The following is a 23,862-nucleotide window of genomic DNA, read 5'->3' as shown; positions in this document are numbered from 1 at the left end:
AGGAATTCTGATTGGTATAATGTGGGTAGCAGGGTCTGGTAGAATACTGTACTGAATATGCATATGTATTTTATAACGATTATTCATGTTATTACGGTCTAACATCACTATGTAATGTTTTCATCTCTGAATCAAAGTCCTAATTCACTTCTTTAAAACATAGAGCTTTTAATCATCCTATAGGTGCAAAAAAAATATATGTTTTCATTTTTAATCGATAAAAAATAAAGCAAAAAATACAATAACATACATAGAAAATCTATCTTAAACTATGCGGAATAAATTTTTTCTTCCACGACTCCATGCCAAATTTTTCTTATCTCACTTAGATATTTCAAATGACATAGGGTAACGGTCGTATTTTGGACCCCCTAAGGAAGTGATTTCAGTTTTTTGTCCCAATTAATTAATTGCACACCATAAGGGGCGGTCCATTAATTACGTAAGGGGTTATGGGGGGAGGGTGGGTTTGAGATTTCTTACGCGCCATACAAATTATTTGTAATTTTCATACAAAAAAGCTTACCATGGGGGGGGGGGGGGTCTAAAAACCGCCAAAATTGTCTTACGTAATTAATGGACCGCCCCTAACCAAGTCAAAGAGCATGCCAGAATGCAGAGAAAAACTTTCTCTTCTTCTTCTTCTTTCTGGCGTTACGTCCCAATTGGGACAAAGCCTGCTTCTCAGATTAGTGTTCTTATGAGCACTTCCACAGTTATTAACTGAGAGCTTTCTTTGCCGATGGACCATTTTTGCATATGTATATCGTGTGGCAGGTACGAAGATACTTCTATGCCCTGGGAATCGAGAAAATTTCCTTTACGAAAACATCCTCGACCAGTGGGATTCGAACCCACGACCCTCAGCATGGTCATGCTGAATAGCTGCGCGTTTACCGCTACGGCTATCTGGGCCCTTCCTCTACGAGATAAAAATGCCCAAACGGTCATGTAGGATCCAAGAACCGTCGAAAATAATTGAATTGTGAAGCACAGTTTTTCACTATTTTGGACACACCAATACATTTTGGACCCTCAAGGTATATATTTTGGACCCCCGGCATTATTTATCGTTTGGCGACAATGTCCATGACACTGCACATTGGGGAAATCCGAACCCAAAAGGTGAAAAAAATTGATAACTTTCACAATAGAGAGATAAAATATAAGTTTTATAGCTTGTTCGAAAGGAAATTTTCTCAGGAATCGATTGGTGATGAATGTGGGACCGCTCTGGGATAAGCTATGGTGCCCGTTTTACCCCGATTCCTTGAAAATTTTTGATTTTCATGTTGTTTTGTGTAAAATTGTTTTATTATGGTGAATATTTCCGTTGAATTCCATCATCCCTTATTCATTCAACATTTTTTTATAGATAACCTTATAAAAAATAAAAATTTAGGGGATTATGGGGCCACATGAACAATGAAATATTTTTTAAGAGGATTTATTGTTTTTCATTTTTTCAACGTGTTTTTTTATTGAAATAAATACAAAAATAGTAAAATAACCATAAATGTAGCCTGCAGAAATAAGTTGTAGTGAAATTTATAAGAAAAGTATGATAATTAATTATGCTCTATGCACAATATTGTGAATAATTAACCTTCTTATATCACAAATTCAAAACATTTCCAAACGATATGCAATAGTTTGTGTACACGATATTGATCTAAATGATCGATTGCCGTTAGCCTCATTGATAGCAGGTAGTGGGAGCATATAGCTTTTTGGCTATTTTTGCCCCAATTCCCCAAAAAACGATTTAGTTCAGAATTAATTGAACAGATATCTCAAAATTAAATTTATTATGTACTGATTTGTTTATTCTGTATCTAATACAATATTTAAAGCATAAAACGTAGGAGATTATGGGGATCTTTTACAAACAAATAAAAAAATAACCAAATAAAAATACAAAAATGAATCCACCAAGAAACCATCTGTCGTTTTCTTCTGATTGAAACAAATTACATATCAGGTTAGTTACACAATCACTACTGTAGTAATTTCATGAAAGTTAAATTGCATTTTACAAGAAATTATTCGGGAATAATTTTGTCTTTTTACGGATATTTGGTATTACAATATTAAAATTGCCATCATACACTAGAGAAAAAGTGACAATAAAAGTGAAAATGCAGTTGCTAACCATGCTCCATTCTAGATTTTTTTCCAAAATCGATCATTCATTCAATTAGTATAATATATACTACTATGTTTGTTATGTTTCCGCCTTCTACAAACAGATTGCTTGTTAGTTGACATTTATGTCCCTCTTGGTGAATCATACTGTGTTAATATTGTAAACAGTCATTATGGTTACAGTCACCAGATAGCATGCATTTATGTATCTTAGTTTGTTTTTATTTCGTTGAATAAGCAGGTCACATAACAAACAAAACATAAATTATACTAATGAAATGGATAAATGAGTTTGAAAAATATTAAGAATTGAGCATTGCAACTACTACATCTTATACAATACAAATGTGCCATATTTAAATATATGGAAGACTTTGTTTGTTAACTTTTATGACCACTATTTCTGTAGTAGGGTGTGGAGGTACATAGGCACTTCCATGATTCACTTTGGCAAGGAGGATTTTTTCAGTTAAATTGTCTGAAACTTTGCTATAAGAAACACTTTAATACGATGCATACTCTGACCAAATATGAGCTTTGTAGTTCTTAAAAACCCCACTGCCGAATATTATTATTAATCTCCTATGTTTTATTATTGAAATACTGTATCATCCACTGAATAAACAATTTAGTAAATAATAAATTTAATTCTGAGATATCTGTTCAATTAATTATGAAACAAATCGTTTTTAGGGGAATCGGGGCAAAAATAGCCAAAAAAGTATATGCTCCCACTATCTGCTATCAATGCACTATGGTCCAGGAATCAGTTTTACGCGGAAAGATGCATTCTGAGCTTCAGAATGAAACATTAGACAAAAACGGTCTTCTACGAAGTTGTTTGTATTAGTTGAGCCCTTTGTTTGGTTTTATTGAAAATTAGGGTGGACCACATTTTCATAGAAATGATTAAACTAACTTTCTTATTTGTAGAAATTATATTATACATGCTTCAGCAAAGTTGTAGACCATTCAATTTCAAGCAACTTTGCCAAAAAAGTTTTTTTGTATCTCTTAAATTGACCGATTTAGAGCTTTTTTCCTGCAGTGACATAGGGTGGTCCAAACAAATCTGGTTTTCTGGCTCTAGAGTTTTCAATTCAAGTTTCTCATCAAAGTAGTCTATGAAACACTTTTAGAGCTTTGAAAAATGCGTAATTTGGTGAGTGAAGAAACTCGCTATATCCTTCCGTTTAGAAGTTATTATTGTTTTTCTTCCAAAAACATGCCTACTTTGATTGTGAATATCTCTGATTGGGGCAAACATAAAAATTATCTTTTGACGGCGTTCAAAAGACAAAATAAAATTGTATATTATATCAAAAAATTACAGATGTGTTATTTTTGTAACTCTAATAAAACGTCTTGAAAGTCAAACATTTTTTATCACAAAAACTTTAATAACTTTTGAACTAAAATAGATATTAACAATCTTTTTGCATGAAAATTTGCGTTTTGTTAAGTTCTAAAAGTCGTTCATAGACGACTTTGACGAGAAAATAATATTAAAAAAACTAGAGTTAAAAAACTTATTTTTGTTGGACCACCCTGCGATGATTAGGAAAAAATGCTCTAGATTGGTCAAATTTTGAGCTACAGAAAAACTTTTTTTGGCAAAGTTGATCAAAATTTCAAGTTCTACCGCTTTGCCTAAGAGCATATACCAGTATTTTTGCAAATAGAAAAGTTGATTATATGATATGTGTGATATTGTGGACCACCCTAGTTTCAAAGGACACAGTATGAAAGCTTACATTTTTAGAAACAATTTTGTAGAAGATCATTTTTGTCTAAAATTTCATTTTCATGCTCAAAATGTAAAATAATAAAGAAATACATACCATGAAAATCTTCAAAATAGTTTTAAAGCCCTATCTTTCTTATTTCAGATTTCTCGTCAAAGCGGTCTATGAATGACTTTAAGAACTTAACAAAACGCAAATTTTCATGCAAAAATATTCATGATATCTATTTTAATTCAAAAGTTATTAAAGTTTTTCTGCTTAAAAACCTATGTTTTTAAAGGCATTTTCTTAGAGTTACAAAAATAACACATTTTTATTTTTTTGATATAATATACAATTTTATTTTGTCTTTTGAATGCCGTCAAAAGATATTTTTTATGTTTGCCCCAATCAGAGATATTCACAGTCAAAGTAGGCATGTTTTTGAGAGAAAAACAACAATTACTCGTAAACGAAAGGAGATAGCGAGTTTCTTCACTCACCAAATTACGCATTTTTTAAAGCTCTAAAAGTGTTTCATAGACTACTTTGATGAGAAATTTGAATTGAAAACTCTAGAGCCAGAAAACCAGTTTTGTTAGGACCACCCTATGTCACTGCAGGAAAAAAGCTCTAAATCGGTCAATTTAAGAGATACAAAAAAACTTTTTTGGCAAAGTTGCTTGAAATTGAATGGTCTATAACTTTGCTGAAGCATGTATAATATAATTTCTACAAATAAGAAAGTTAGTTACACAATTTCTATGAAAATGTGGTCCACCCTAATTTTCAATAACACCAAACAAAGGGCGTAGCTAAAACAAACAACTTTGTAGAAGACCATTTTTGTCTAATGTTTCATTCTAAAGCTCAAAATGCATCTTTCCGCGTAAAACTGATTCCTGGACCACTGTGCAATGAGGCTAATGGCAATCGATCATTTAGATCAATATCGTGTACCCAAACTATCGCATATCGTTTGGAAATGTTTGCAATTTGTGATATAAGAAGGAAAATTATTCACAATACTGTGCAAAGAGCATAATTAATTATCATATATTTTCTATAAATTTCACTACAACTTTTTTCAGCAAGCTATATTTATGATTATTTTACTATTTTTGTATTTATTTCAATTAAAAAACACGTTGGAAAAATTAAAAACAAAAAATCCTCTTCAAAAATATGTTACTGTACATTTGGCCCCATAATTTCCTAAATTTCCATATTTTTATAACGTTCTCTGTTGAACATTGTTGAATGGACTAGAAATGACGGAGTTCATCGGAAATAATCTCCATAATAAAACAATTTTACACAAAACAACATGAAAATCAAAAATTTTCAAGGAATCAGGGCAAAACGGGCACCATTGCTTATCCCAGAGCGATCACACGTTTATGAAACCATCACCAATTGATTCCTGAGAAAATTTCCTTTCGAACAAGCTATAAAACTTATTTTTAGCCTTTCTATTGTGAAAGTTATCAATTTTTTCCACCTTTGGGTTCGGATATCCCCAATGTGCACTGGTTGTATAATATGCTTGCCCATAGTCTAATCAATCGATTGACAATGGAAAACCGATGAAATTGTACGCGCTTAGTCCAGAAATTTGAAAAAAGTTTTTGTTTACATTTGAAAAATTTCTGACGGCTTCAATTTCTGTGTGTAACGTGCTGTAACGGTTGCATGGATGAAACGATTAAATTAAATTAATTTCAGACAAAATAAACACATTTTCTTTGTACAAGCGATTGATGCAAGAGCGAAATAATCGTATCTTTCCAAATGGCATGCGAATTGAGTTAGTCTTTCGATTTAAACCAGGAAATTTGTAGGGAAATGGCCCAGGGGGTCCAAAATATAAAGGGGTCCAAAATATATTGGTTACCCTATGAGTCACCGGGCCCAGATTTGCCCAATCTACAATGTTCCACAGACGCGCAATTAGCAGCACACACAAAAGCCCCCTTTCCAACATCTTTAGGCCAGTGTTGTTAGCAATCACGGTAATCTACACGTTTTCGCTAATATTCGATGACGCTTCCCTTAAACGTTCAAACGAATGTCGGTCGACGAAAATAAAAATGTCAAATGAATGCTTCTGACCACGATAGTTTCGCCAAAAACACGTTACATGTTTGTTTGTTTCTATCATTCTTTGTAATAGGCGCTGCTTTCACTGTATGTGTGTCACATTCGACATAAAAAAGGAAGATTAAACTAGTCATGTTGTTTGGATCCGATACGTCTGAATTCTATTCAAAACTTATGATTTATGCAAATGTCATCGTGTCAGATGACATTCAATTGTCAGTTTTTCGTGTTTCTCGACGTTCATTGTACCGCTCGTACTGTGCGCGAGAGATGATGGTAGCGGATGAATGCAGCAAAATAAAATAACTGCTGACCATGGCAACGAAACGCGTAAAGTGTCGAATGTTTGAAGCACTGCTTTAGGCAAAACACATCACTACCGCTAGAAGTATGACTGATTCATTTCTATTGACCTTGCATCATTCAGACGTGCAGTGAAATTCAAGAGTAGAAACATAACTGGAAGAACATTTTGGTCAAAGATGTTGAGGTAGGGGAATTCGGGGTAAAACCGACACCCTAAGCTTCTTGATAAAATTTGTGCACTTTCGCTTGTTAAACGAACCTAAAATTGTTGTAGAATCACATATTGGTTATAATTCTATCAATCCTTGCGATCGCCGTAAAGTTATATAGTGATTTAAATCAAATTGATATTTCATCATTTTTAGGTGAGACAATTGAGAGTGCGGGTAAGATCGACACCCTGTTGGGGTAAAACCGATACATGCACTTTGAGTACAATTTATACGTTGTGAACATCATGGCATATTAAAACAAATGCTTTAAAAATAACTTTAGACTTCAATGACCCCTTCCTCTAAAGGATTATACACATATTACGTAAATTATTGAGGAGAGGCCGAAGATTCACTAAATATATGTGAAAATATCAAATCTCTAAGACTTATTCAAACAGACTCAAGTCAGAAAAGTTAACAAACTTACTTTATCAATCCTACATATTTCGCAGACGAAATTCTACACGTTCCGCACTAAACCAACTCGACTTTTTTTTTACTTTTAGAACGTTTAATTTCCGGATTTACAAAACGACGAAAGTAAGATTCTGCACTTTCGCAAACAAACCGCTACTTTCGCCGCTCCGTTGTATGGGAGAAAAGTGACTTAACCAAAACGAACCAAAACAAAACACTACTTGAGTCGATTTTACACTGAAACGGCTTATCAATTTGTCATCCAATTTTTGTGAGAAATGATAGGAACTACCTAGTGTTTGAACGTGAGCTGAATGCATGCATAATTTAAGCGATGTACACGGTAAAAAAAATGTTAAAAAGGGGATTCATTTTAAAACAATTTTAGAAGCAAGGTTGTGATTCTTCTCAATTAACTTTCTCAAAACAGTCTAAAAGTTACTTACGTCGATTTGAAAAAGTAATCGAGAAATGTTACGTGCTCAGATTATAAAGTTGGGGTGAATACACATGGATATGATTAATTTGTGTTCATGGAATGTTTACGAAGATGAAGTTGTGGCGAATGATTAGTTTTAAAAATAAATGCTGTTTATTTTAACAAGACAGAAAAGTGTAATTATTTTCTGTTATTGAAAACTGTCGAACCTCATGGTTTGTAAATAAACAATAAGATTAATTTATGTGAAAACATTTCAAATTCTATTTATTCTTCAATTTCAAATGATAAAAATTTTCTTCAAGCTTTATTAAATAAGTTCAAACGTGAAATATGGAAATATATTTTTTAACACTTAATGATAGCTTGTGACAAGTCATATTGTGTCATATTTTACATGTCAACAAGTTCACCATCCATGAACTTCACTGGAAATCGGAAATAAAGACTCACATAAACTACAGAGGAAGTCTTCCGACGAGAAAGATTTCCAGAAGCTGGATTATGAAGCAAAGAGAGGTGTCGATTTTACCCCAAATGAAAGTGTCGATCTTACCCCGAGTGGACATTTATTTTTTAATAGCATTTTCAGCTGTCGAAAAACCAAAAAATAAATTCTCCTTCATGTTGGATGAGCGTAATAATTGTAAATGATGATGTAGACGCAGAACAAATAATGATATTTTAAAAATTTAACATGCGAAATAGTTAAAGAATAACAGCGAAATATTGCAACTGCTGTTGCTTCTATGTTATCCAATATGATTTTGTTGATTATTTTGGCAGTTTATTGGTAGAGTCAGTTGTAATGTCATCCGAAACACAACATTTCACAAGTAAAGTGGTGGAAACTGCATAAAAATCTGCTCAAAACATGAAAAATCGAAGGGTGTCGATCTTACCCACAGTGTCGGTTTTACCCTGATTTCCCCTACCTACTTTCCAAACTCCTATACCCCGTCGTTTTATGGTAGGAGCGAGTTTTCAAGCTTATGCTGAAAACATAGCCCGTCACCCCCATGAACATCAATAAAATAAAAAAAGCCCAATGCGTATTCATTTTGTCCAGTACTGAAGAAGACAGAAAAAAACAGGAGTCTCTATAACACTTTTAGGCACGTATTCAACTAATCACAATCACCAGATGTTGCTAGGACGTGGCCAGTGCAACGGTTTAACAACCCAAGTTAAGTTTGAAAACTCTGGATAGCGAACAAGAAGGAGGCAACCCACTTTGTATATTCTAAGCATTCAAAAACTTAAACTTTTTTTTGTGTTTATAATAACGGAATAATTTGTTGAAGAAATCGGAACGTGACAAAAACGGAACATACCTGTAGTTATATCAAAAAGTAATCAAAACTTCTCTAGTTCTCTACGAAAAAAAAATCATTTCAATATTTTGTCAATAAATGTTGGGAAATTTTGGTTATGTCCAATCAATTTAATTCTGACATTGAGTTTACTCGATTTAATGATATTATTTTGCGCGTGTCCAACATTTTCTTGAATTTTCTATAAAGCTTTCAAATATTATTTGTCACATCTTTCTAGGAGCCGCGGGACATTTGCTGAAACTCAAAAGGATTCGTGACTCCGAAAAGATTGGGAACCATTGAGCTATACATTTAGAGTCGAATCCATTGCTCTGCATATTATTTGGAAGTACAAATGTTAATTTGTACAATCGTCTGTGCTGTATTTTCCTATTGTAACTTTTCACGCTCAGAAGTCAACATAATGTCGAAGCCTAATACATTCATTAAATCGCCATATCTGTTTTCGTTTTCAGGTACTTTCAACACCATGTTCCAAACGGCTCAAAAAAACCTTTGAAATCAAAGATGACCCGATATTCGCAACGGCTGATTTCAACAGTTACTCACGATTTCAAGTCGCTTATTTCAATAAATTGTAAGAAAACAAACATGATTGCCATATTAAAGACCTGCATTCAATTAAAATATACATAACGTTTTTTTTAATTTTTGGTTAAATAAAAAAATGGATTCTAAGCTGTTTTACCTTAAAAGTTGATTGCATGTTGAAAACAAATTAGCTGATTCGAAATTTGTCAATTGCATGCAGATTTCTTTTTTCAGCAGCTCCCATTTGAATAGACATTTCTTTCCAAGCTCTGTTCTTTCTTGAATTCTCTCACACATCTCGAGTTTTTTTTATTGAAAACGGCTGATGATGCCGTGTCATATGTCAAATTGAGCAGTACTCTTTTCCAAAATTGTTCGTGTTTAGAATTGTATGTTAATGTTCGAGTTCTAGTTTCGTCGGATTTTCAATTTGATCTGTAGTATATTCAATCAGAGTACAGTAACCATTCGTTTATTGCAACATGTTCATATTTCAATAAGCGAATGTCATTCGTTAAGTGCAATGCACATGCAACGCTAAAAAGACATCCAAGTGCATTCAAGTGCATTTGACGGTGGAAATTGACAGTTATTTCGATTTAATTGCATAATTTGCAATAAACGGACGTTCTAATCTAATCTAATCTAATCTAAGATTAGATTAGATTAGAACGTTCGTTTTTTATTTATTTGCAATAAACGGACGTTCAATTAAAAAGTACCGTAAATTTGGGTGAAATTGATCGCTGAGTCACGAGAATTTATTTCTTACTAAGGCTGATACAAATATTAATTCTCTTTAATGTCCGAGACTACTTGGAAGGTACGAGGGGGAGGGGCTATTGAAAATAAGTAAGGAACAAATGAAATGGAAAGAAAAGAGTTAATTTGTGGAGTTTTTATATTTAACGTTCATGTTAGCACTATTTTCAATCGTCTTCTGACCAGCCCTTTTACCTGTATTTTACTTCAAAAACTTAAAATACCTATCAGAGGTCATCTTTTGGATCTATTTTTCAAATTCAAAATTTTCAACTTTTCGAAAGGAGGAAGGGTGACATAAAACAAAATTGATATTTGTATCAGCCTAATAGAGCACCAATATCGATATAACCTGTCATAAATGAACATTGTTTGCCTTGATGTTTGTTGAATTGCGTGTTTTGAAGAATTTATTTCTTTGAAAATTACGTTGAATATTAGGTTAAATTTCATAATGTTCGATTTGGTAATGATATACCTTCATAAACGTCGAAGATTTATTATATAAACTTCTAGTTTGTCAGTTTGTTCCTAGTTTGGTGTCAGTCTGAAAGTTTGTCAGTATGCTTAAAGTGTATATCCAAAACAGATTTTGTCACCAAAATTCGTATCAAACTGCTCATTGCATGAGCCAATTTTTCGTCAAACTTGTTCTCTTGCATACAGTTGTTTGACACGGACAGCATTATATAAGATTGACCTGACAAACCGTGGAAATTGTTCAAATGCACCTGAAATTACGGTAATTGTCTGGATCCTACAGTAAATGCGTTTGTGATGTGATATACGTGATATAAAATTGAATTGAATTTTGATCAAAAGCACAGCACCTAATTCTGTGGGTTCAATAAAGCCACAGTTATTCCAAAAGGGTTCCTTGTTTGAAAACTGCTACCCCTTCGGAATATATGTTGCTAATATCGACCGATCAACTACAAAGTACGATATTGGGCACCGTTTGCTAACTTAATATTTCGACAAACACATATATTACCCACCTTCAGCCGTATGCTGCTGCCCAGTTGGATTCCTCTTTTCATTACCTTCGACCGGCGGAGTTGCAGTCCTATTAGGATGTACAGTATGGTCAGAACACACATCGGGAACACGAAAACAATCACCGTCGAAATGGTAAACACGTGCCGCTGTTGGTCCCGCCGGATAGTGCACATACTGTATTGTTCGTCAATTTCGAGTGCCAAAGCCTGAAATTAAATTTGAATTTACAATCAATTTGAATGCCGATCGTCAGTGGCTTTCGTATTTTTTTTTTAAGGATAGACGACAAATAAACCAGGTTTGTGGTATTATATGGAATTAATGCTTTTGCAATATGATAATACATGATAAGTTGAAAAACTAGATAACAACAAATTGGATTACTAGAATAAATTTTGAACCTCGTGCGTTAAAATACACTCAAATAAAGATATAAAAAAAAAAAAAAAATAAATTTTGAACCGGACTTGTGTTTGAACTGAACCACCTCTAGCATGGTTCAAAGTCTATAAATGAAAAGTTGCGTGAAGAGTGATACCAAATCATTCAATATCCTTCAATAGTCGCTGAACTCAGAACTTGATAAGCCTAACTTTATGAACCTGTGTGGATATTATGCCAAATTGCAAGGTTCTGAATGGTCATTTGTTGAACTTATAGATCCGATGACCTGTACACAAGTAGTTCTTGGATAACTTTAAACAGTCGTTGAACTCTAAACTTCATAAAAAAACATATAAGCTCGTAGATGTATCAATCTTGTTCTCATTCTCCGAAAGGTCACTGGTGACGCTATTGCGTAGATTTGAAGAAGCTCTTGTATAACCTTGAACGGTTGTTGAACTTAAAACTTTCATGAGACTATATGTAACCGTCGGTTCCAAATTTTTTAGTTTGTAGGCTCCTCCTCAAACATCCCACTACATTAAACCCGCCTGCCAGTGGGTTCCCAATTCCCATTCCAAATCATAGTTTCAAATATTGAAATGACAGCCTCACTGGCGGGACCTTTTGCTGTCATTGCAGAGCTAAAGGCGTTATTATAGTAACACACGTTACGTTGTCTCGAAACTTGCGTCATTTATTGGCAGCGGTTTGAGTTACCTAAATATAGTCGGCCTAACATGATCCCTGCGCGGAAATGTTGCCAACCTAAATCTGAGTGGCCTCACTTCGGGTGAGTTGCCAAACTTCGGATGTTTTCTGCTGATTAATGTCCAAGCAAAGAATTCCCGGGGAAATGTATTTCATTCTGTTCGTGACTATCACAGATAATAGTAGTGCGCGCCGTGTATTCTTAAAAACGTAAAAAAATGTAATGTGTAAAATTGTGGTGTATAAAATTAATTTGTGGTTTTTCTTTTAGATCTTAAAAGCTAGGTAAAACTTAAAGCTAATAGTACGGCAAGTGTTAAGAAGTACGATAAATAGTTAAAAGTACGGTTAGTTACAAAAATGTATTATGTGATTGTAATTACAAATGTGTCGTTGTTATAGCTAAAACAATAGAACCATCAAACAAAAGGTTAAATTAATTCCTATAGTTGAATAGGACTTCAAAAGAAAAGGTAATTCTTTTGTTACTATTGTAATCAAATAGTTTGGTGAAGGAAGAGAGAGACATTTTAAGGTGTGCTAATTTCCCGGAATAGGTCCACTTCTGGGCCTTTTCTTTTTGACCTTCGGGTTCCCAAACCGGAGGACTTCTTTTTGTGCATCCACAGAAATTCCCAAGGCCTTTTGACCGGTCTAAACCAGCCATTACTACAATACCCGGACCCAAGCCACCGTCATCTGAAGGATTACGGAATTGCGGACGGAAGATCTTCTTGGAAGACCATTCCCCACCATCTCCATTTTGGGAATCGGCAGTCCTGTAAGCCGGATTGTGGATAGAGTCGGTCATCGCAGAGGTTTCCAACGCTTTGTCTGCGTCCGTGTTCTCTATCAACCAGTTTCGCCGAAGATTTTATTGCTGCATCCGTGTATGCCACCAACCCCACCATTCTTCGCAGAGGTTCCCAACGCATTCTCTGCGGCAGCGTTCAGCCTTCGCCAAAAACCCAATTCAGTCAAGCCACCAGTTACCGCCGTGAAAGCTACCCCTCCGATGCATGCATGCCACCGCCCACAGCACCAACCACCATCATCCAAAAGCGCAAGTACACCTTATCAATGATGTCTCTCTCTTTAGGGCCCAAAGAGGCAAAACAAATGTAGGCATGTAAGTTAGAAACTTTGGTGGTTATTTTTCTATTTGAAAACCCCACAATTGGTTTATATACACCCTTTTGATATTTTGCTCTCTTTCCCGTGCGCCTCGATCTGGGTAGTCCGCTGGAGAAATACGATTTTCACCTTGAATTCTAAGGGTATGCGAAATACCGAATGATTCCGTCAAATACGCTTCGAAACTAAATTCCGCGGAATTCCACGGAATTTATACAGGCGAAATTTGTATTTTGCTATTTCGTTTCGTTTCGCCAAATTGTTAAAAAAATTTCCACGGAAATTTGAAAACAAACGGAATAAAACGGAATTTCGCGAAATTTCGAGTTCAATTTCGAACAAAACCGCCAAAGCGCACGCTTCTACTCTTATGTACAGTCACCCCACAGTTCAGTTATAGATCAACTAAGAGCAACTTTAACGGTGCGCGACTAAACTAAATTACATTGCGCAGCATCATTACGCTGATCCGTACCGGGCGCTGCTAACCGGGGTAGCAAAAAGACAGCGCTGCTTTCGGGAAGCATCGGGTGAGCAAATTTAGTTGCGCGATAGTAGCGCTGCTATTCGATTTAAATTTAAGCATACAGTGGGAGTTCTGAGATTCTGGTGGGAAGTTTGAAAATATGATGCGCATAAAGTGGAAATTATGAAATTTTGGGAATTCTAGTAAAATTTCAAGAATTTGATAAGAATACTAGGAATCTGATTTAATTATTGGAAATCCGGGAGAAATTTTTGAAATATTTGATTTCTCGAAAGAATTTGTCTTTCATTTGAATTTCACCTCGAATCTTTGGGATTTCAACCGGAATCCTTGAGCACAGACAAACAGACGTAACACTTAGAACAAATCGCTATAAAAATCATAGTCACGAGGACATGTACGCCCAATGCTAAAATCTGTGTGTTTGGCCGATGGACCAACAGATGGCGGTAGTGTGTAAACGTCAAACGCGAACAAAAACGATGCGAGCGCTGCGGGTGGTGGAATCCTCGGGATTCCGACTGGAATCCTCGGGATGGTTTCCAGTCGGAATCCCATGGATTCCAGTCGGAATCCCAAGGATTCCAGTCGGAATCCCAAGGATTCCAGTCGGAATCCCAAGGATTCCAGTCGGAATCCCAAGGATTCCAGTCGGAATCCCAAGGATTCCAGTCGGAATCCCAAGGATTCCAGTCGGAATCCCAAGGATTCCAGTCGGAATCCCAAGGATTCCAGTCGGAATCCCAAGGATTCCAGTCGGAATCCCAAGGATTGTAGTCAGATTCACAAGTATTTCCGATTGAATTATTATGATTCCGCACCACAATATAATAGATATTCCAGTAGAGTTCCAAAAATTCCCAACCTGTAATGATCACCATTATTTTCACAACCCAATATGTTGACCCAAAAGGCAACGACCGGTACAGAAATGAGTTACTAAATATAGTAGCAACCGGTGTGAGAATGAGTGACTAAACTAAAATGACAGCTCTGTGGGTGATCATTTTACTCACCGGAATAGTCGCCCCCGTTAAAGATGCTCTAAGGTTCATTTCTTAGAACAAAAAATAATAAAAAATCATGGTGACGCTGAAAAAAATAAAATTCTCTCTCGGGCACTGTACACTATAGTTGTTTTTGGGAATACACCTTGAAATTTGCTATTATTTACCAAGAAGTGTCGACTTTTATAGAAATTTCAAACGTTGTCCATCACGCAGATGTGGATCATTGAGAGAGGAGGGTCTGTATTATGGATCAAATCCACTCATATCATGGAACAGAACACTATAACAGCAAATTATCTGCGAAACAAACGAATGATGTGGTAATGAAAGCATAAGTATTGACGTTTCTTTAGGAATCGTCTTATCTTTGATTCATAACTGTGGTATGGGTTTCAATGCCCCATAGATATGAATCAACGCTTTTAGGCATATGTATGACATTTTATTTCCTACGATCGGAACAAATGTGTTTAAGCATGTTATTGTTGATTGCGATGCTGTGTATATTTATGGTTCACGTAGGTAAAATGGGTTGCGTAATAGGGTAACGACTGTTTATTTCGTTCTTAAACGCTAACAGTTGGCGCCAGCGGCAAATAGTACAGGCAACAACCTTTCGAACATTCAGTTTCTTTCACTGACCGCCGAGCGACGACACTGTTGTTTGATCGCTCAAACCAGGCAATGGACATGCCCTACATCAACTGCAGCGATTTGCGGTAGACAGGATGTCCCGGGCTCGATCTATCTGACAAGCCAATCGAGCCCTCTGTCACCATAGAAGATGGTGTCTCCATCATGTCGATAGCCTGGCTCAAACTTTCAACACGAGCGCTTGGAAGAATGGTAGTCGGAGAACTGTCAAAACGTATGGAAAATAATGAAAAACGTAAATTACTAGCAATTAGGAACCTGGATCAAAAAAGTAATGATAAGAAATCAAGTGTAAAGTGAATACATAACTTTTTGTGTTTAGTTCAGCTTTCGTGGTGCTTTCTTTGCTTCAGGATTTCGTTTTTACTACCATTGAAAAAAGCCATCTATTGCCTTTTCAGTTTTGAATATCGCCCTATTGCAACTCTATTAAATGAGATATTCATCGTTCCAACTTTGATCCATATCTGTGTGCTTTCCATAAAGGCCCAAACGCAATGATAGCGGAACGGCACAACACCGCATGGCTGTTGTAAAGTTTCCAGAAACGCCCATGAAAGGAACAACTGCGTTTGATGAACTAACGCAATGTTATCTTTCATAAGAATGAAGCAAAAAGAGAGCAAAACCACGGTTGTTCGTTTCCTCCGGGGAACATCGCGTGTTCTTTTGAGCAAATTCGTTAATATATCGCCAAAATTGTCTGTACACAAATGTAAAAAAAAGCCGCGTAGCCGGAGTCCCTGATCTTCTGGATTTGTTCAGGTGGTGCAGATTATTGATACGCGCATTAGTTCTCTCTTACTTTCCCGCTTTGACGTCACTTTTAATTCTGCATTTTCAATCGAAAGGGAAGCTTGAGTCAGTCAGTTGGGGACTGAAAATGCTTTCAATAAATTGAAAATGGACGGCCCTGCCTCAGAATTTCAAGAGCACAAATCTAACGAGCCCGACAGCGGTTCAAGCTGAACACTTGATCGATTGGCCAACGAGTAACCAATCGATAGAGTTTTCAGCTTGAATGTACGTACGTTTATTTAGATTTGTGCTCTTGAAGATTTGAGTTGTGGCTTTAGATCACTTTCGGGTTTTCGTTAAAACAGTTATTTCTAAAAAACATAACACAAATCACCCAGAATCTTAACCGCGATCTCCGAGCGCACCGGCGCAGCGCTTCACTTACACTATTTGCCTTTGATCAATGTTCTGGATTTAAGGCTCCCCAAATCAACGCGACAGCGCAAACAATCGCTGTGATTTCGCTGCTGCATGTACAGTTTTATGAGCGTGTCTAAACCACAGCGACACGATTGCGCAGCGGTTTTCGTCGCGTCAATCTTGATGGGTCCATATAAGAGTGCTTGCAGCGACACAACAACGAAATGGTGGCGATTTTTCGTCGCCGTCGCTGAATAAATCGCGTTGATTTGGGGGAGCCTTTACTCATGCGACGCGAATAATTGATGCCTGCTAGTAGTTTTCTCTTCTATTCTCCCGCTACTGTTTCGTTTCAATCCGACAAAAATTTCCTTTCATCGCAGCAAGCGTAGTCTTTCATTTCTTTCGTGCTGCCTGTGCGTCGCGCGTCATATATTAGAGCCTCACCGCAGCGAGCAGGTCTTTCAATCGGTAGTCTCTAACTTTAGGAGCAGATTGATTCAAATGAACGACGTGGTGGTCCGCATACTTTCTCTATCGTAATTTATTACCTAACAAGTTATATACATTACTATTGCAAAAATTAGGTAAAATCCAATTTGAAACATTTTAACAGATTTCAATGAAATCAAATGAAACGAAGTTCTTACTCTTTCATTTCACCTTTTTTGTTCGCTGCTTTCAATCAGGTAACGAAACGAATGAGTGGTGAAAGAAGAACGAAACGACGCAGTTGCTCGTCACCATCGAGACGACGCAACCAAACCTTCGTGTTTCACAAAATGCTTTCGAAAATGCACAGCCCTGTTCTGAGGTATGCCTTCGATTTATATTCACCTTAAACAAGGAAGATGCGTACATTATTTTCGAAAAATGAATCTAGTCTAGATCTGGGTTATCTAGGTTTATTCACACTGTGCTACACCATCAACTCCTCTTTCCTCTTATAACGTGACATAATTTCCTTACGACCCCCAATTTGAAAAAAAAAAAAAAATTCGGATTGTTTAATATTGATAAGGCAAAGGTCTTAACCTTTTCAATAGCGACATCAAAGTTTCAAAATTCTCTAGTTACGCCATCTTTCAATCGATTTTGATGATTAATTTTTAGGAAAAATCTCAAATCAGCTATAAATTTGATTCCTGCATTGTATGCACCATCGAAATAGGTTCCGGATTTAGATCCAAGTTTGGTGGGGTACCTAGGGTATTTCACAATGGAAAAGCGCAACATTTTTTTTAGATTTTCGCGCATCTAAATCTCGAGAAACCATAAACCATAAATAAGCGAAACATTAAATTTAGCTATTTGAAAGCCGGATTGTCTGAATGAATATAGGTGAACTTGTCAATCTTATGTGCGGTTCCTCTATGCTATATTGTCCAAGTTGAAAACTTTTTTTTTCGGAATTTTCAAATATTTTATGAGATATTCTCGAGGCTCAAATTTAGTGAAAATGTGATTTTGTAGTCAGTTTTAAACAAAGAATCTGAAAATGAAATAATATCAACAATCCTCAAAAACTCAATTCTTCCAGAAATCGTTTAGAAATTCCTTCATAGATTTTGGAATAGAATCATTTCTCCAGTATTTGCTCTACAAAATAATAGAAATACCTTCAGTATTTTTTACAAGGTTTACTCTAAAAGTTTGCATTCATCGAGGTTTGATTCTCCATAGTGATCCCTCCAAGAATTAATTCACAGTTTATGCAAAGCTTTTCCATTAGGAACTTCTAAATAAACTCCAACAGGCGATCCTGGTTAAGTTGCTGCCGCAATATCTCTTGGAATTTATTATTCTTGCAGTTCTTTTAAATTTATCTTGATTGATTACTTAGGTATGTGTTTATGAATTGTTTAAAATTTTATTTAATTCAATACTCCAGCAAATACTGAAGCAAATATTCCTATGATTCCTCCGTTCTACTTATTTTTCTTCTTCTTTCTGGCATTATTTTCCAATTGGGACAAAGTCTGCTTCTCAGTTTAGTGTTATAATGGTTTCTTATCAACTTGTGTCCCCAATCATACAGTACAGCAAAAAAAAAATGAAAATCATTATTCCATGTTTATGGTAGGTATTGACATAACATCACAACTACATGATTTAAAAAAATGTAAGGCATTTCTAAAAATTTAATTAATTTTGGACTCCACTCAATATGTTTGAGATTGTTTTAAATGTTTGTGACAGCTTTTCGATTCACTTTTTAGTTGTAACATTTTAATTTAATCCACTCATTCCCTCGTGTGAATGTCAAATATGTTGAAATGAAATCTTATAAAGTTATTAAGAAGATTTCAAACAAACAAAAAAGAGTCTTACCAAAACATGTAAGGATTCCACTGAGCAACACTAAGGTTTAATTTTATAAAACAAGCCATATGGTAGTGAATTTAAGAGGACGTTTTTCATGCCTTTCGTCAACTTTCCGGCTTTTGATAAGACAAAAAAATTAAACTTGTATTCCGCGGAACAAACTCAAAAATTTCGTTTCGTTTCGAAAAATTCCGTGTGATATTTGATTTCGTATCGAGTTACACGAAACATTTTTAAATTTCGTTTCGTTTCGTCACTATCAGCGCAAGATATTTCGCGTATCGTTTCGTTTCGTATCGACATGGAAAAAATTCATATCGCATATCCTTATTGAATTCTACTGACTTTGGTCCAGAAAATAGTTGGTTTCCTTCCCCTCGTACGGAACTGACAGCTGGCGGTTAGAATCCAGCTCCTGCTAAAGGTGAGTGACCTGTTTAGTCAGCGTAACGGTGCTATTAAGAATAAGCGACCCTGTGCTCAGCATTTCCCAACCCACAAATCCCCTATTGAGCAGCCTAGGAGCTACATATATGAATAAATGTTGTGCATAAACCTTCGAGAGATCACTATCTTTGCTTGAAATTCCGAAAGCTTGGTCCCCGTGGATTCATAGCTGACCTTGATCACCAATATGCCTTGCATATAGCTGACATAGTTTAACACAGGCTTGTTTGTAGTCTATTTGATTTTTATATCCAAAGTTTCATACTAAATGAATTTCGCAGACTTGAATTCCATCTACATTGCAGAACGATATGTTTCAAAGAATATATTAAGATGCATTCACCATTATTTTGCAATTCCGAGTTGCATTATGAATCATTACACAACAAATTTCAGAAATTGCAATATAATGGTTAATGCATCCTAGTGATTTCTCATAGTGGTTTTCAACAAATTGCAAAAAATGTTGTATGTAACTTGTTACAGAATTAGATTTTTACAGCACAAGCCTCGTTGACTATTTCTGTAAAAACCATTCATTCTGTAACTTGTTGCGTAAACTTCTATTTAAGTACCCCCGAACTATTACGTATAAAGAGGTTCAGGAGTATTCGACTAGACTTGAAAACTCCACTAGGCATCTTTGAAACTTTTTTGAATGTTTTATTTATCCAAACACAACCTAAGTTCAACTGTACATTGTTCCGTTTTTTCCTTTTTTCCGTCTCCCTCGTCAATATGCCAAAGATTTTGGTTGCCAGCGAAAGACGAACGAAATTTTCGCTTTGAAAGAAGGTAGGTAGCTTGTTTGATCTTCCTCCCGGAAAACGTCCGTTCCATTGTGCATGGATGCAGTGATTCGTTTAATGGAAAATGTAATGTAATGGAGAAATTCATGACTGCCATCGTCAGAATCAAACGAAGGATTTTTCCGTTACGAACGCACAAGCATGAGAATATTCAAACATCATTCACGTTGGCCCGACTTCCGACTGACATAATTGTAGCTGAAACTGCATGACTTAATAGCTACTTTACTTACCATTAAATTTATGAATCTGACAAAGCACTAACCTGCGGTACTGCCAAGCACATCGCTATCATCCAGATGGCCAATATATACCGGACGGCCCGTGACAGCTTCGATGTGGTATGCGATCGGAATGGTTTACAGATGGCGACGTACCTATGGAAGCAGAACAGGTCAGAAAATAAGTATTTATCGCTTTTTGAGACTAATAATGAAACATGATATACGCAGGTGAATGATGACATTAATCGTGGACCGGGCAATCGCATGGAACACATTTTATTCCCGCAAGATAGCACTATGACAGCTTGCGAAGGAATTACTCTGCGAGGATACTTTTGGGAAGCATGGAGAAGTTTTTTTTTCTGGGAAGGATTACATTCTACATTTTCATGAACTTTGTATACGCATCCCGTTTTTGGCGAGATGATGATTGTCTTCCAGAGACGAGACAATGCAGCATTAGAAATTGTTGATGCCTGACGACAAACAATGTTCCATCTGCCATTCATACAGTGCAATTTGTAGAAGGTTCATTACTGCGTGGATATAAGATGTTTCATGTACTACAAAGTTAAATGACGGATACGAGTGAGATGGTAGAAACATTGTAAATATGTTGGCAACTTTTGGCTTTCTAGCATTTCGTCTGTACTGATACAGAGCCAGCTGCTCAACACGAGTGAAGCCAGAAATTTTGGGATACACATTTCGCATTTTTTCGGGATATCAAATTACAGATTACTTCTCAAAAAATTTTCAATGAGATCTGAATAGAAGCTTTTCGAATAATGCTTAGTGAGATTCATAATACAATTTTTTATATATTCTCTGTGAGACATTTGAAGACAAACTTTTTTCGCAAGATCTTTACCGAATATCTGGCTGTTGCTAATAAGGGTTTTGATAGATGCTATAAACAATTAGAGTGGTTCAAAAAATTGTTTTTGCTCCACACCGCTCATTCGATTCTAGATCAAATTCTGAGTGTCCTCCCAAAATTTGAGCTCATTTGGATGAAAACTGAGACTGCACAAGTCCTTTAAAGTTTATATGGGAATTACTATGGGAAGAGCAAGCAATTCATTCAATCGGTCATAGTGTTTTCCCATGTGCTCTTGGGGATTAGAGCTACGTTGATACTGTGAGATACATTCATCAGCTACAACTTTGCCGAAGACCGTTTTTAAATCGGACGCCCCGGTAATTAGTTATTGATTTTTGTATAAGTTGTAAAACTTTGGCTATAATAGTTGGGCAATTCTGCAGGCATCACTGGATGTATGCAGTAAAACATAGTAGCCATTATTTGTGCGTGCTATCTTTCGCGCCAAGTGCAGCAATGTTGCCTGTTCAGAAGTTAAATGAGCACTGCCGAAGAATTTGTGACTGGATATAAATCAATAACTAATTACTGAGGAGTCCGATTTAAAAACGGTCTTCGGCAAAGTTGGGAAAACACTATGACCGATTGAATGAATTGCTTGCTTTTCCCATAGCAATTCCCATATAAATTTTGAAGGGCTTGTGCAGTCTCAATTTTCATCCAAATGAGCTCAAATTTTGGGAGGACACTCAGAATTTGATTTAGAATCGAATGAGCGGTGTGAAGCAAAAACGATTTTTTGAACCACTCTAATAAACAACCTGTAGTTATTTCGACACTTTTAGAAGATTTATTTCAAAATCTGTAGCAGATACTAAGCAGATTTCTCTGAACATCTGTTATCATGGGGTCCAAGACATGATTATCTAATTCTAGTCTAATTTTGTAGCATGGGGATGTAGGAACTAGTGTTCATTAATCATTCTGGAGAACGCATACCGGAGACTGCCTAATATTTCATGTTTGATAATTCGATATGTGATGAAAATTGAAATGGCGCTTACGTCACTTTGTCAGATATCGGTAGAGCAGAAAGTTGCTGGAGAGATATTTCGGAGATAGAACATATTGGGAGATCTTAGTGTAGTGCAGACCTTCATAACATAACTTTGTCTTTTATTAACCTATTTTTAATCTTTCACAACCATTATCTTCAAAACTAAATTTATGAAAGGATTGTAGAATATAAAATTTGTCTAAAAGTATAACCAGTACTAGTTTAAAGTATCTATTAATTATTTATTTATTTCGTTTAACATCAAATTACATAAGTTCAAAGTAGTTTCCTCTAAATGTTTCCTCATTTTGATAAAAAAAAAAACTAACTTTGTTCGGCCATAACTTCTTGAATACTCAACGGATCCAAAGCCGCATATCTGCAATGATCGATTTCTTTTTTTCTTCTCGATAAAGAGAAATCATACACTGCAGATATGCCGTTGTAATGCTAAACGCTAGGTTTGATTGTTTTCAAACATTATCAATGGAACATGTTGCTAAGAAATAGATTTGACTTAGTTATTCAACCAAATTACCCAAAAACACGTATATTTTTCGAAAAATGTTATATTTTCTAAAATGTGGTAGGGTTAACATTATTATTCAGAACAAAACTGATTTTTGTAATGGAAAATATGAACACTATTCAACTCGTACATATTAAATGCTTCAAACAGTTCAATTCAATTGAAATCTATTAGAATTAGTTTAACATTATATATCCGAATAGATATAGTATGACCAGTGGCGCGGGAAGTCGGTAGGACATGTACTTTGCACAAAAATACCTGGGTAGGACAGCCTATGGATTGTCCTACCCACGATTCAACAAAAACAAAAACAAGATCAGCAGAATGTTTAAAAAGTAAATTAAACTATTTATCTTTTGTTCAATATATCAACATCGTACTTATTCTCATGGAGATTGGAAGACACTATATGGTTTTTCATTGTTTTCTCATGCTTAGTGAAGCGTGACATGGCTTGTGCATGATCCCCGAAAAGTGCTGACTCGTGTGAAGAAAGTTTGTGAATATCTATAGTAAGAATCTTGGGAGCTAACTGTAGGAATTGTTACAAGAAATTTCTTTAACCATTAGAAAATATGATGGAGCAATCCTCTCCGGCATTTCTGAAACAATCAATGAATGGTTTCCCAAAAAAAAAATTGACGCCCATCCCTGTATATGCTCTGGGACAAATTGCCGTCAGAATTCCTGGAAAAAAATCTTGAGAAGTTTCTGGAACATCCATAGAGAATTATCAAAAGATTCTAGAATATTTGGAAGAAGTAATGAATTAAACTAAGATCAGTCGCAGTGATGGTGTTAGCGATTTCTAAACGGGCTATCACTCTTGATATAATCTCTTCAAAAATTCCGTCTCGGATTTCCCGAAGAAAAGCTTCAGGAATTATCATAGTGATTTTATTTAAAATATTTTCAGGGTCTTTTAGAGGAATCCCTTCCAAAATTCTTTTAGAGATTTCTCTACCAATCATTCCAGAAATACTACCAGCGGTTTTTCAAAGGATGCTTAGAAGAATTTCTCTAGAAATTGTTCCAGGAAATCCATGAGAATTCCAAAACTACTATTTCCAGTAATTTCCTCAGGTATTATTTTGATTTTTTTCCCAAAACTATCCTAGAATTTCCTCCAGAT

General features: G+C 35.7%; 1 protein-coding gene across 1 annotated transcript in view; it reads right to left on the bottom strand.

Annotated features, from left to right (window-relative positions):
• The window catches only part of LOC23687468 (pyrokinin-1 receptor), a 112,055-nt gene that overhangs the window by 35,455 nt on the left and 52,738 nt on the right, over positions 1 to 23,862 (bottom strand). Inside the window, exons 3-4 of the mRNA XM_021838768.1 lie at positions 20,360 to 20,471; positions 10,975 to 11,181 (exon numbers count right to left, since the gene is read on the bottom strand). Of these exons, the coding sequence (XP_021694460.1) occupies positions 10,975 to 11,181; positions 20,360 to 20,471 (319 nt within the window). The remainder of the gene's footprint in view (positions 1 to 10,974; positions 11,182 to 20,359; positions 20,472 to 23,862) is intronic.

Source organism: Aedes aegypti, chromosome 1, assembly GCF_002204515.2.
Source record: "Aedes aegypti strain LVP_AGWG chromosome 1, AaegL5.0 Primary Assembly, whole genome shotgun sequence".
Lineage (NCBI taxonomy): Eukaryota > Metazoa > Arthropoda > Insecta > Diptera > Culicidae > Aedes > Aedes aegypti.
This window is presented reverse-complemented; position numbering and strand designations above follow the sequence as displayed.